Source organism: Vombatus ursinus, unplaced genomic scaffold (assembly GCF_900497805.2).
Source record: "Vombatus ursinus unplaced genomic scaffold, bare-nosed wombat genome assembly UNPS02014825.1, whole genome shotgun sequence".
Lineage (NCBI taxonomy): Eukaryota > Metazoa > Chordata > Mammalia > Diprotodontia > Vombatidae > Vombatus > Vombatus ursinus.
In genome coordinates this window covers 4997056-5012557 of record NW_020954603.1, presented here as the reverse complement: position 1 = coordinate 5012557, position 15502 = coordinate 4997056, and the positions used below count along the sequence as shown (strand labels likewise).

At 38.0% G+C, this 15502-nt stretch overlaps 1 protein-coding gene across 1 annotated transcript in view; it reads right to left on the bottom strand.

Moving 5' to 3' along the window:
• Positions 1-400: 400 nt before the first annotated feature.
• Positions 401-15502, bottom strand: part of RNF11 (ring finger protein 11) — a 77153-nt gene continuing 62051 nt past the window's right edge. Inside the window, exons 2-3 of the mRNA XM_027838090.1 lie at positions 5742-5911; positions 401-3022 (exon numbers count right to left, since the gene is read on the bottom strand). Coding sequence (XP_027693891.1) covers positions 2851-3022; positions 5742-5911 — 342 coding nt within the window. The 3' untranslated portion in view covers positions 401-2850. The remainder of the gene's footprint in view (positions 3023-5741; positions 5912-15502) is intronic.

Here is a 15502-nt window from a genome sequence, read left to right as displayed (position 1 = left end):
CTAGTTCAAACAGTAGCTAACTATGAGTCCCCTGGGCAATTCATTTTGCTGGATCTGAATTTCCTCTTCTATAAAATGAGTGTGAATGGACTGGCTATATGACCTCTGCAATCCCCACCAAGTCCAGCCTGTTCAAAACCAGATTTATTTACAAGACAGAGGAAGGTATATATGGCCCAAATTATAGGTACCTAAAGCATTTCTGGGTTTAATCACAGATCTGGAGGGGCTCTCAGCCTCAGGAGTCCTCTGAGTCCCATCTCCCACATAGGACCCTTCCAGATTAAGTTTCATTCCATGAAAATGCTGGCTTATTGGCCTGGATTAAGTATCTGCTGATTTTACTGTCATGTATCAAGCTTTTTTTTTTCCCCTCCCAAGACCTTTTTAAATGCAACAGTTCATATGGAGTTAATTTTAATTAAGTTTCTCAAATATATCAAAGATAACAACAATTTAGATTTGGCTACAGAAATCTACACCTATCTATAGGTTCTACATTCTGGAGACATCCAGTGGCCCCATAATCCACGCCACATAAATGGAATGGCTACTATACAACAGCATTTCACCTAGGGTTTCGAAAGCAATTAATTTATTTGTTAAATTGACATACCACTGTTTGAAATTGAAGGTTGCTTTTTTTGAGGGGGAGGGAGATATTCTTATGGAATCAATTCTAACTTTAGCCCTTTATAACTGTTATAACTTTATTTAACAACTTAGTAAAAGCAGAGATTTATGGTTCTTAACATGGTATAAGGAGACCAAAATAAAGTTTAACAATACAAAGTGCCTAAAAAAAAAAAAAAAGCATTCAACTCAGGAATCAGTCACTTCAATAGGACTTCCAAACTTTTTCTAATCAAGCCTTAGAATAAATAAAGACTAAGAGCAACATAAAAGACGTTTAAAAAAATGAGAGTTCATTTTTGCCAATTTTAACAATCAAGAAAAAGAAAGTCTGGCTATAATACTTAATGACATGGGTATCACGTTTATATAGAAAAACACACAATGACAAAAAAAAAGTAACATCACTGAAAATATTGCACAACTTCAGCTGTTTCTTCTCAGATTTGCTTTAGGTAATTGGGTGTATTTGAATTAATAAATAAAAAATTCGACCTAGAGACACGGCTAACAATTTAAATGGACCTGATACTAGAATTTCCTTTAAATTTTTCTCAAATTCATCATCATGTCTTTCCATTATGGATTAATAGGAAAAAAAATAATCACGTGGAGACCCTCCTGCATTCAAATGACAAACCCTTTAAAAAACTACTTATGATATATTTCACTCCTCTAATAAGCACAGAGGCTCCTTCAAGTCTGTGTGTTTGACAATATAAAAATGTTAGCTAAAGGACTCAATTCCAAACAAAATAGTCAGAAATACTTCCTGATTCCTTTGGGTTAAGTTGAGACTGCATCTCTTTCTGCTCATCTAGGATGGGTAACTGCAGGGCCAGCGTGGAGCCGAACGTCTAAAAGTCACAGTAGCGTACAATAAGGAAAAACAAACACATGCTAACTGGAGCAAAAGATGACGACCACATCTTTACGAGACTGTCTCTACTAGAAACACTTCAGGAGCTCAGAGATTTCTTGCATTCTTACATCAGCTGCAAGAAACAGATGAAGGAGAAATTCCTTCTTTCTTGAGATCACAACTATGAAGTCATGTGGTTATACAAACTCGGCATTGGTGTGCAAAAAAACATGAGAAACATCTACCTTATTATTTCCACCTGCTGGTCGGCCAGCAGGACTAAACAGATACCTTCCAAAAAGAGATCCAGATACGGTTTATTTAACTTCAATAACCTCAGAACTACAGTAATTCGAGATGCAGTATCCTTTTGCTAAAGTCCAAGACACAAGTCTTTGTGGGAGAAGGAGGAAGCAATGACTCAAGTCACAATTGGGAATCTTTTTTCTTTTTAATACTCATCCCTATGGGGTCTCCTTTCATGTTTGCACAGTGGTCTAATCTGAGCTCAAAAGCCTTAACATTTTAAGTCTGCTCAAAATTTTAATTCTTACCATGCAAATAGTCATACGAACTAAGCAAAACCCTGGACTGAGTAAATATTAAAATCATTTTCCTTGGGTTGATGTCTGTCTTCATAGTAAGTCACTTTCTTTTTTCAAAAAATACAAAAGGGATAGTGCATCTCAGTTTGCTTAAGAGCTAGGAGATCACTTTTAAGTTCTGCATAATCCTAACTGCAAACAGAACATAGCACTTTTAACAGGTTATAAATAAACTGGTTTTCAAGCATAGAGGCAGCCCCAACAATAACAATACACTATTTAAAAAGACCTAAGGCAATGGATTCCATCTCCAATGGAAAAAAGAACTGTGCAAACAAGCTTCAAACTACTTCTTTGTGCCAGTGTTATAAAATGTAGCTTTTAAGAAAACCTTGACCCAAATGCTAGCAACTTGTGAAAAGAATGGGGGGAGGGAATGAAAGTTATTTCATTTAGGAAAAATAACCCCTACCTTGCTCCTAATAAAATCTTCAACACACAATTTAAACATCTACAGCTGCTGTAACACTTTACACAATTCCTATGCACTGGAATAATAACAAGACTAAGTACAATTATAGTTTAAACACTGGGTCAAGGCTTTATGTAAAAATACCTTCCTACTTGTTCCTCTGGACTCTAAAATATCATGGACTTTTTCCAACATCTGCAGCCATTCAGGAATTTTTAGGAAATGACTTTTGTGCATGATCTTAATTCCTGCTCCCTGGCTCTGTGGGCTCAGTGACAAAAGATCAAAACCATCCAAAGCCGTGGCTCCCTTGACGCGTCAGAAGAGAAAGCCGAGGCTCAGTTAGTCTCATAAGAGGAGAGCAGTGCTGCATCCACTGGCTCCATGCAGGACGGGCACGTGAAGGACCTCATCAGCCAGTTGTCTATACAGTCCAGGTGATAAATGTGCATGCACGGCAGAAACCGGATCGGGTCTCCATAAACAAAGTCCATCATACAGATCACACACCTAGCAGGAAAAATAAGAAAGAAGGTTGGAGAATGAAGCTAATTTAGGATGCTCTTCATGTGTCTGCAGATGAAAATGACGACATTTAATGACAGAATCTTAAAAGTTGGCACAGTCCCTCTAAGGCTCAGTTTCCTCATCTCTAAAATATTACATGCGATAACCTACTTCACAGAGGAACTATGGCACTCAAATGAGATAATGGGTTTAAAGTACTTAAAATTCTATGCAAATGATCTTCAGTTACAGGGAACTTACTGCCTTCCAAGATAGCCAATTTCATTTCTGGACAGCTCTAACAATTATTATTATTTACAATATTGAGCCTACTTCGTCTCTTTGTTATATCCATCCAATATTGCTATCTATGGGGTTACTTATCTCTATGGACTTTAATTTCCTTATTTCTAAGAGGATTCTTCCAGTTCTAAAATTTGTTAAGTCATAAAATCATTTCCTGTCCCTGTGGATTTCTGAATGATCACACATCAAGCTATTTTTCTAATGTCAACACATTACTATTTTTCAGCCAATCTGTCACTCAAGAGGTGGGTCAGAAGGACCCCTTAAACAAACTAAACTAAGTTAAGCAGCAACCATATGAAAAGAGAACTGAGAACACTGAAAGACTTAAAGGAATATCTTAATTCAGTAATTTGATTAAATTTAACCAACAACACTCACTAGTAAATTAAACTCTGTAAGATAACTAAAGCACAGCATAAAGAGCACTAGACAAAACCAATAGAGGGCAGGATTCAAATTTGCCTCCAAAATTTATTAGCTGTGACCACAGTGAACTTGCTTCTTCTCTTTGATTTCCAATCAAATGAAGATAATATCACCTTTGGTGCCTATTTCAGAGTTCATATGAGAATCCAATGAGCTATGGTGCATAAAAGTGCTTCATGAACCTTAAAATATCAAATGAGACAGTATTTTTTAAAAAGCACTGAGCATAATGCTTGGTATATAGTAGGTACCATGTAAATGTTTACTCCCTTCCCTTCCCTCCCCCTTAAAATACTAGAAACACATTTGTTACTATTATTTATCTTACTGTATCGAGCCTAAGGCAAAAAGGAAGGGCTAGACTGGAAGAAAACCTAAGTCTTACTCAGCTGCGTGACTGTGTAAGAATCATTTTTAAAAATGATCCGTAAAAACAGGGCTGCTAATTTTAACCTACTTACCTGGGGGGTACTTTATGGATTAAATCCGTCAAGCCCCACTAACCTTCTGAGTCTTTACTTTCTAGGCCTGATTAATGAAGCAGTGCATATAACCCCAGTGTATCTGAGGAACATGAGAAGAGGAGAATTTTCTTGGATTAGAGACACCCAAAAGTCCTCTGGTAAATAAATGGACAAAGGGTTGGGCTAGGTGTACTATAGGACACACAGACCAGCTGGTCCATGAAGATCCTCTCTGACCTGACAGTCCTATATTCTCAGTACATTTTTTAAAAATAGGTTTCACGTGGCTCAAGTAAATAGACCAATGTCCTGCTTCAGAAACCAATGACATTAGGCCTCTGCTGACAAATGTGTTCTCAACAAATCTGTCTAGTCAAGTCAAGCCAAGCCAAGTCAAGTCAAGTCAAGTCTATTGAATAGATTCTGGTAGCTGTCCTTATTAGGAGCTCCTAGATTAAAGCAAAAGGGTTTTTGAGGGTATATGGTGGTTCATTTTCTTTTTTTAATCAACCTTGAGAACAAAAAAAAAAAAAAAACTCCAGCAAGTATAACTTATTAATGATTTGCCTTATCTATAAATTTTTCCATCATTGAAAGTATCAGATAAAGCTCTCTTCTTTAAGGGATTCCAGGACTATGATACAGCAGATCCCAAACCCATTTCTTAATCTGAAAATAACCTGAGTTCCTTTTTTTCCCCCTGACAATACTATGACTCTCATTTCTTCCACAAGAACTATAGTAGTCATAGCAATGGGGAAAAGAAATTAATAAGGAATTAAATATCAACAAGTATTTATTAAACACCTGGTATGTGCCAGGCACCAGGTATGTAAGCACTGAGAATGAAACAATCCCTACTTTCAAGCACCTTCCATTCTAGGATGGAAACGTGTGTGTGTGTGCATGTGCGTACATTCTCTATGTATCTGTATGTATATCTCTTCATCTATTTATCTACTAAGTAAAAGGTAATTAGGAAAGAAGAACACTAGGAGTTGGAGGGCTCTGATAAGATGAGGAAGCAGTACCCTACTTTAAGTAGGGGGTCAACCAATACAAAGTCACGAGGACAGGAGATAAAACACTATTCTCGGTCTTGTCTTTATGTAAGGTTTGTGAGGCAGCGTGCCACAACAGATAGCATTAAATCTGGTGTCAGAAGACCTGGGTTCAAATCCAATCTCTAATACTTACTAGCTGTATGCCTATGGCCAAGTCACTGAAGCTTTCTAAGCCTCAGTATCCTGACCTATAGAATGGGAATAATACCCATGATACTTTGTTCTGAGGTTCAAATGGGATACATGTAAAATGCTACATAAATTCTAGTCATTTTTATAAAAGATTTTAAGCACCCAATCCACGTACCCTTATACAAGGAATACTTTTTAGTGTGACAATCCATACCTGACTTTCCAAAACATGTGAGAGTCTGTACAAGCTAGACCATTCCTGGAAACCAGGAGCTGAAGGGAGAGCTTTCCCATTCATCTACTCTAGAAAAACAAACAACAACTCACTCCCGGATCTTTTTCTCTGACCCATCTCTCCCAGGGTCATACACTCCTTTAGGCAGATGCTGGATCAGGCCTATCCTCTGGGCTATCCGGATTTGCTCTTCTTCTGTCAGCTGGGTTGCCAGCCGGCTTTGGCTTGGAGTTGGATGATAAACCGGCACAGGGACTTGCTCCTGAATTTAAAGAGAAAAAGGACTAGTCATTTGCCTATGATAAGTCATTATTTTTGCTGAGGTAGTACTCTTCCCTCCAACCTAAACCTGAAAGCCAGGAAATGATTCCCTGGTCAGATCTCTGACCTACTTATGAAGCACAAAACAAACTCCTAACAAAAACTGGCAAGGATTTTTACTGAAGTAATTCCCTATAAGAACCATCTCTGTAACTCAGACATTTGTTTCTGGGGCTCAAACAAATCAATGATAAAAATGAATTAATACCTAGAGCTTACACGAACCTAATTAGCAGGTCTGCATTCCATTTAAATTAGTTTACTATTCTACAAATTCTCAGGTGCTTGAAAATTGCAGAAGCCCATCACGTACACCACCAATCCTTCTGGTGATGTTACCTATGTGCAAATGAAACACAGACCCCTCAGAAGAGTTACAATCCCAAACTAAAAAAGCACCAGAAAAAGCAGGGATATTTCAATCTACAAACAAAAAAGGGGCCTGCACATAAAGCTTCAAACCTGTGTTGTATACAGCATTTAAAAAAAAATAAAGATGTTTAAAAGGCAACAGAAAGCTACATCAGTGTATGAAGGAGAGGAAGAGAGACCATTCCCTTGAATCCAGGCCCCAGCTGGACAGACTGAACACAAATTCCCTGGACAACACCCCTGAAAGGGGCGGTGGGGAAGGTTTCTACTCCCACCAGGGAGGAGGATTCATCACTTCCTGAGGAAACCCAGTCTACTTTGGGATTGTTAAGTCATTTCAGTCGTGTCTTATTCCTCCTGACCCCATTTGGGGTTTTCTTGGCAAAGGTACTAGAGTGATTCTCCAGCTCATTTTACAGATGAGGAAACTGAGGCAAACAGGGTGAAGTGATTTGTCCAGAGTCACACAGCTAATCAGTGTCTGAGGTCAGATCTGAACTCAGGAAGATGAGTCTTCCTGCCTCCAGGCTCAGAACTCTGTCCACTGAGCCACCTAGCTGCCCCCACTTTGGGGGTTCTCCTTGAAATCAAGCCCAAATTTGCCTCTCTGTGGCTTCCAAAACCACTGTCCATAGTTTTTTCCTGTGGGGCCAAGCAGAACAAGTCTCAGGGCAGACTTCTGAATACAAGAAAACTGCTATGGTGCTAACGAAGTCTTCACTCCCTCAGGCTAAAACAACAGTTCTGACCACTGATAATATAAGCGATGACCTTGTTTGCCCCTGAGTGTTCTCCAGCTTACCACTGTCCTTCCTAAAATGTGCCACACAGTACCCCAGATGTGTTCTGATCAGGGGGCAGAACAGAGCAAAGGGATTACCACTTGTTCAGTCCTGTTAAGCCTCTTAATGCAGTTTAATACTGCACTACCTCTTTTGGTTTCCATAAAACCCCAAGACCCCAAACCCAAAGTCTAGCCACACCTCCCATTCTACAGTTGTGAAGCTGATATTTTCTATATAAGGGTAAGACCTGAAGTTTGATGTGGGAGATAGATGTAAAAGACATACAATATCTTTTCATACCATGACCCTGTCATTCAACGTGTCATACATCTCCCCTTTGTGTCATCTCCAAGTATGCCATCTAGGTTTTATTCAATTGATAAAACATTTTGACAAAAATGTTCAATAGCTTGGAGCCAAGCACAGACCTCTGTGGCACTTTAGCTCCAAAGACCTCCTTTCAAGTTAACAATAGACAAGTAATGAAAAATCTTTTGGGTCTGGCCATTCAACAAGGTCTCAATCCACCTAACTGTCCTATCTGTATAGCCTACATCTCTTCACCTTATTCACAAAAATAATGTAAAATTTTTCCAAATTCTTTGATAAATTTAGGTAGGTAGGTGGATAGAGCGTAGGCCTTGGAGTGAGAAAGATCAAACCAGGTGTTCAAATTCTGTCTCAGATACTTATTACCTTGCATGGTTGTTGTCCAGATCAAATGAGATAACCTGGAAGGTACTTTGTAAAGCTAAAAGCAGGAAAAACTGCCTTCAAAGATGGCCGATTATAGGCAACCCAGCTGAACTCTCTCAACATTCCATTTCAGACAACTTTAAAAATAACACCTCAAATCAAATTTTGGAGCAGCAGAGCCAACAAAAAGTTAGGATGAGACATTTTTCTGGCCTAAGAAAACTTAGGAGGTCGGCAGGAGAAGTTTGTGATGCCAGAGTGGAAGCTTGTCTGTAGCCTACACATGCAAGCAGAAGCAATAGCGGCCACAGCAGCTTCAGGAGCTTTCAGCCCAGTACAGTAAAGGAACAGGACAACCAGTCAGCAAGAAATGACAAGGGAACTTCTGCTGGCACTGGGTACAACTGGTGCTGACTGGCAACTCTATTGCCCAAGTGCAGATCTGGGTCTTAGTTCTAGGGCGGAGAGGAGTGCTAAAGGTCAATCACAAGGGAGCAGGGACCCTTCCTGGGTAATGACCAGAGTGCAGACTATGAGATCGGTGACCATATCTCTTGAAGGATCACATCACCTCGGATGCACGAAAAACTTGTGGACCCTAGAACTAGCTCTGAAAACAGTAGCAAGAAAAAGCCTGGGAAAGTGCACCTCCAAGTGCAAGAGCTCAACTTTAACATAAAATCCAAAGTCAAGAAATAGGCTGGAAAAATGAGCAAACAACAACAACAAAAAAAAAGAATGACCATAAAAAGCTACTACAGTGGCAGGAAAGACCAAGACATAAACTCAAAAGAAGATAATAATATGAAAACAGCCACAAAAGAAAAGCCTCAAAGAAAAATGCTAATTGGATCGAAGCTCAACAAGAATTCCTGGGATGAGTTAAAGAAAGAGGTAAGAGTGGTAGAGGAAAAATTGGAAAAAGAAACGAGTGATGCAAAAAAATTATGAACAGAAAATTAACAGTTTGGTAAATGAAGCACACCAAAAATACTGAAGAAAATAACTCCTTAAAAAACAAAATTGGTCTAATGGTAAAAGAGGTGTTAAAAAAAATCAAAAGAACTCCTTAAAAAAGGAGAATAGGTCAAATGGTAAAGGAGGTACAAAAATTCACTGAAGAAAAGAACTACTTGAAAAACAGAAATGGCCAAATGGAAAAAGAGGTGCAAAATCTCACTGAAAAAAACAATTCCTTAAAAATTAGAATTGGGCAAGTGGAAGCTAATGACTCCATGAGACATCAAGAAACAATAAAACAAAGTCAAAAGAACAAAAAAAAAAAATAGAAAAAAATATGAAATATCTCATTGGAAAAACAACCAACCTGGAAAACAGATCAAGGAGAGATAATTTAAGAATACTAGACTACCTGAAAGCCAAGATCAAAGGAAGTACCTAAACATCATATTTCAAGAAATTGTTAAGGAAAACTGCCTTGATATCTTAGATCTAGAGGGTAAATAGAAATTGAAAGAATCCAGCGATCACCTCCTGAAAGAGATCCCAGAATGAAAACTTCCAGGAATATTATAGCCAAATTCCAGAGCTCCAAGGCCAAAAAGATTTCAAACACCCAAAAAGAAACAATTCAAATATTGTGGAGCCACAGTCAGGATCATATAAGATTTAACAGCTACCACATTAAAGGAGCAGAGGGTTTAGGATATGATATTCCAGAAGGCAAAGGTGCTAGAATTATAATCATAAATAACCTACCCAGCAAAACTGAGTATAATCTTTTAAGGGGAAAAACAGATATTTAGTGAAAGAGCATTTTCAGGCATTCCTGATGAAAAGACCAGAGCTGAAGAGAAAATCTGATATTCAAACACAAGATTCAAGAGAAGCATAAAAAGGTAAACACGAAAGAGTAATCATAAGGGTCTCAATAAAGTCAAACCGTTTATATTCTTATATGGGAAGATAGATGATACATAGAACTCCTCAGAACTTTATCATTACTAGGGCAGTTAAAAGGATTTTACTTTGACAGAGAGCACGGATATAAGTTATGTTGGAATGATCTTTAAAAAAAATAAATAAAGAGGTGAGAAAGAGGTATGCACTGGGAGAAGAGGGAAGGAAGAGGCAGAATGGAGAAAATTTTCTTACATAAAAGAGGGGTGCAAGGAAGAGCTTTTACAGTGGAGGGGAAAACGGAGGGAGGGTGGCAGACAACGCCTGAACCTCCTCAGAACTGGTTCAAAGAGGTAAGAATATAGAAGTACACGCAACTCAAGTTGTGTATAAAAATATAACTTACCCAATAGGGAAAAAGGAAAGAAAGGGGATAAAAGAAAGGGGGGGTAGTGATAAAAGGGAGGACAGAGTAAAAGAGGCAGTGGTTAGATGTTAAATAGATGTTTAAGGAGGAACAGGATGAAAAGAGAGAGAAAGAAGAAGAAACAGAAGAAAAAGACGGAGGGAAAAACATAGTAATCATCAATGTGAATGCAAATGGAATGAGCTCACACATAAAATGGAAAGATAACAGAATAGATTAGAAATTAGATCCAACAATATGTTATTTACAAGAGACATGCTTGAAACAGAAAGACACATACACAGAGTTGAATAAAAGGCTGGAACAGAATCTAATAATGCTTCAGCTAAACTAAAAAAAAAAAGGCAGAGTTAGCAATCATGATCTCAGACAAAGCAAAAGTAAAAACAGACTTAATTAAAAGTGATAATCAAGGAAACTACAATTTGCCAAAAGGTACCACAGACAATGAAATAGTATCAAAATTTTTTACAGCAAGTTTCTCTAAGAGCCTCATTTCTAAAATACAAACTGAATATAGAACCAAGTCAAATTTATAAAAATAAGAGCCATTCTCCAATTAATAAATGATCAAAGGATATAAACAGGCAATTTTCCGAAGAAGAAATCAAAGCTATCTATAGTCATATGAAAAAATACTCTATATCACTAATGATTAGAGAAATGCAAATTAAAACAACTCTGTACCATCTCATGTTTATCAGAAATGACAAATGCTGGAGGGGATGACAGAAAAATAGGTACACTAATGAACTGCAGGAGTAGTGAAATGGTCCAACTGTTCTGAAGAACAATTTGGAACTGTGACCAAAGGCCTATAAAACTGTACATACCCTTTGACCCAGCAATACCACTACTAGGTCCACATCCCAAAGAGATTAAAGAAAAAGGAAAAGGACCTATGTGTACAAAAATATTTATAGCAGCTCTTTCTGTGGTGGCATATGATTCTTATGTGCTATGAGAAGTGAAGAGGAGGGCGGTTTCAGAAAACCATGGCAAGCCTTACATGAACTGATGCATACAGCAATGTTGTAATGATGATCAGCTTTGAACTACTTGGTTACTCTGGTCAATACAATGACCCAAGAAAATTCCAAAGGACTCAAAATGAAAAAATACTATCTACCTCCAGAGAGAAAAGTGATGAACCAAATACAAAGTGAAGTATAACTTTTTTACTTTAAAAAAAAAAAAAGGCTAATATGGAAACATGTTTTGCATGATTTCACATGTATAATTGATATCATGTTGCTCTTCTTCAGTAGGTAGGAGGAAGAGTTTGGAATTCAAAAATTTTAAAGGAAAAAATGCTAAAAATAAATTATAAATTTAAAAGCAGTTTTTGAAAAGCTTATAGTATCATATAAATGCTAATTATTGAGGTGGTGGTGGAAGTAAATAGTAAACTACATAGATAGCATTTTCTTGATTTGCTAGTCTAGTAACTTGTCAAAAGAAGAAACTGAGTTCTTTCAAGCCATGTTGGATCTTTATAATCACTGTTTCCTTTCCGTGGTGTTCACAACACCCATTTAATACTATGTTCTGAAATTTGACCAGGAATCAGAATTCAGCTCACTGCCCTAGGGTGGGGTCAGGGGAAGGTATGATGGGAGTGGGGAGAAGACTGGGATAACTTGGGCCCTCTCCAGGTCTGTGGTACTTCTCCCACTGTCCTCCCACCGAGTGCCTGGGATCCCTCCTGGCTTCTCCAGGTTGACTGCCCCCACTATTCATCTTCACTCACTTTTTCCTACCTGCTTGCTATCACCCTATATCTCTCCTCCTTTTTCAACTAAACTTGAGAGGGTTCTATTTGTTTTTTCCACCACTTCCTCTCACTTTGTTCTAAACCTCTGGCAATATGGTTTCCAACCTCATCATTCAACTGAAATTGCTTTCTCTTAATAGCAAAATACAATTAATGGACTTTTTCTCAATCCTCCCATAGCACTTGACACTGATGGGATGACCTTCTCATTGACACTCTCCTTTCTGGTTTTTTGTGATAGTGTTCCTCCTGATTCTCTTCTCATCTGTTGGACTGCTATTTCTCAGTCTTCTTGGACGGAGGCACTGTATTGGGCCCTCTTTTCTCTCTATACTATCTCCCCAGCTCCCACTGGTTAAATTCTCTATGCAAATGATTCTCAGATGTACATATAACCAGTCCAAGCTTCTCTCTCGAACTACATAGTCATGCATCACAAACTGCCTCTTGGATATCTAAAACTATCTCACATGAATCTCAAACTCAACATGCTCAAAATGGAATTCACTACCTTTCACCCAAAACTCCCCTCTTCCAAGTTTCCCTATTACTATTAAGAGCTTCCAGTCACAAATCCTCCATTCCAACATTGGATTCTTCATTCTCACTCACCTTACATATTCAATCAGTTATCAAATCTTGTCATTTCTACCTCCATAACATCTCTTTTTATTAAGTCCTTTTGTTTCCACTCACACAATCACTACCCTAATTACGGGCTCTCAGGATCGCTTCTCTCCGCACTATTTTTGTTGTTTTTCATTTTTAAATAAAATTCTGAACTTAACAAATATCAAATAAAGTGTGCATTTTCATAAACAAAGGAGGTCAGAAAAAAGGACTGCACAAGAAATTATGAATCATTACATACAATTTGCCTGTTTTTAAGTATACAGTAAATTCAACATGTAACTTTTAAGGCTAGCTTACTTGCGTTTCTTTCTGACTTCATTCAGTCTTCACTTTATTCCCAACCTGAGTATCTACAGCAATCCTAACTCTTTCTTTGTCTTCTATGCATTTAAAAAAATGCTTCAGTGATCCTCTTTTCTGTTTTTTATGGGCAACCCTACTGCTAACCAACTCCTCTCTTTTCTCCACTCAGCCTTGCCCCCAGAAACAAAAGGAAAAACAAAACTTTTTTTTTTAAACAAATAAACAAAGTCAAGCAAAATAAATCCCCACATTATCCACGTTTGAAAACGTATGTCTCATTCTGCCAAATAACTCCATCACTTTCTTCAGGAGGTAGGAAGCATGCTTCATCACGGATCCTTTGGAATTATGGCTGTTCACAGATAAAGTTGTAAAGTTTTTTTTTTTAAGTTTCTTTTCTGTACAAAATTGTTATTAACTGTTCTCTGGCTTCTGCTCACTTCATTCTGCATTAGTTCACAGAAGTCTTTCTTGGTTTCTCTGAAGCCATCCCTTTCATTATTTCTTACAGCACAATAATATTCCATTGCACTCATATACCATACCGTGTTCAGTCATTTTCCAGTTGATGGACCCTCCTTTAGTTTCTAGTTCTTTACTATAACCAAAAACAAACAAAAAAGCCCTGCTATAAATATTTCTGTACACGTGGGTATTTTTCTTCTGGGTGACTCTGGGCAAGTCACTTTCCCTTGTTTGCCTCAGTTTCCTCATCTGTAACTGAAGAAGGTAATGGCAAACCATTCCAGTATCTCTGCCAAGAAAAGCCCAAATGGGGTCATGAAGAGTTGGACACAACTGAACAACAATAACAATAAAAATAAGTGTGGCCCTGTGCTATTTCAGATTTTTATCAATGACTTTGAAAAAGGCATAGACAGCCTGCTCAACAAATCTGCAGGTGACACAAATATGGGAGGGATATCAAAAGCAGTGGGTGACAAAGTGAGGATCCAGAAAGATACTGACAGTCTAACTGGCTTGAATCCAGTAAGATTAAATTAAATAGATGTTAAATGTAAAGTTTTAAATTTTGGTTCAAAAAACGCAACTTCAGAAACAGAAGAAGGGAAAGGCTTGTTTAGATAGTAGTTTGCAAAAGAGCTGAGGGCCTTGGTGGACTGCAATGTGTCCCCAGGTGAAGTTCAGCCCCAAAAGCTGGTTCAACCTTAGGCTGAAAGGAGAGGCAGTTTCCAGGAATAAGCAAGTGACAGTCTCTCTGTACTCTGCACTCAACAGACCATACAAAATGTATTGTTAAGAGAATTGGAAGGGGCAGGTAGGTGGCGCAGTGGATAGAGCACCGGCCCTAGAGTCAGGAGGACCTGAGATCAAATCCAGCCTCAGACCAAACACTTGACACTTACTAGCTGTGTGACCCTGGGCAAGTCACTTAACCCCGATTGCCTCACCAAAAAAAAAAAAGAGAGAGAGAGAGAGAGAATGGGAAGCCATAACTTAATAAAGACATTAATAAGCTGGAAATGATAAAAGGATTACATCCTAGAGTAATGCATAGAATTGAAAAGAGACAAACTGAGGCTTGATGTCAAGTACCTTCTATGGAGAGCTGCCTAAAAGTGGAATGTGGTAGGTTCCACATCCTTAGAAATCTTCAAATAGTGTCTGGATGATTTGTCAGGTACCTTATAGAAGAAACTTTTTTAGAACTTGGTTGGTCTAGATGGCCACTGAGGTCCCTTCCAACTCTCAAATTCTGTAATTTCACTTTTTATAGTTCAATGAGTTCATGGCCTCAGACATGGCACTCTATTCAATGGTACAGATCACAAGCCACCGATGCCTTCTCGTCTTGTGCACCTCTTATCCACATCTTCCTAAAAATCTTCTGCAGAGAAGAATGCATCCAATGTACATCTCAATCGCTTGACATTGTAGAATGACCAATGCAGCAAATGAGTTTTTGATCTTTCATCTCAGTTTACTCTTGTCACATGACCAGCCCATCTCCTTTTCTGGTCATGCGTCTCTGTAAATATATTTTTTAATGCTGCTTTGTGCATATGAATCACATTCATAATATACTGTAGGGTATTTTATGCCTACCATGTCTTTGCCCTTTGAGTAATCTGCAATTTTAATTCCTTACAGTATTCATTGCCATTATTCACTGCCCTGATGGGAGAAAAAATGGTATTAAAAGCTGCAGTTTTGTTTCAGAGAAAGTTAAAAGTCACAAAAAATGCTATGACTTTGTGTGTCATTTAGGAAACAGTGCAATGTTCCCAGGCTTGATGCAAATAAAAGCATCTACAGGACTTTAACATCTATAAGAAACCTCCCTTCCATCTGGACTCTCCATTGATCAGCTATCCATCAGGACAGCTGGAATTCCTAACTCTCAGTTCTTTGTGTTTGCTACTACATCTTGCTTGGGTTCTAGATTATAACCAGGAGACCCAGAAAGAAAGCATTCAGGTTTTGTCCATTTGTATTTTGGAGGAAACAGTGAATTAAAAATAATCAGCAAAAAGAGTCACAAAATATGTCAATAAATATCAAGTTGTCTTGATATAAATTATAGACTGTATCTAGAACTTTAAATGAATTAATTTCATTTGAATTCAATTAACCTACTTTTACTAAGTGACCACTATGTTATTTGGTAGAGCAAAACACAACATTAGGGGTTACCCTCCAACAATGACAATCACGCATATA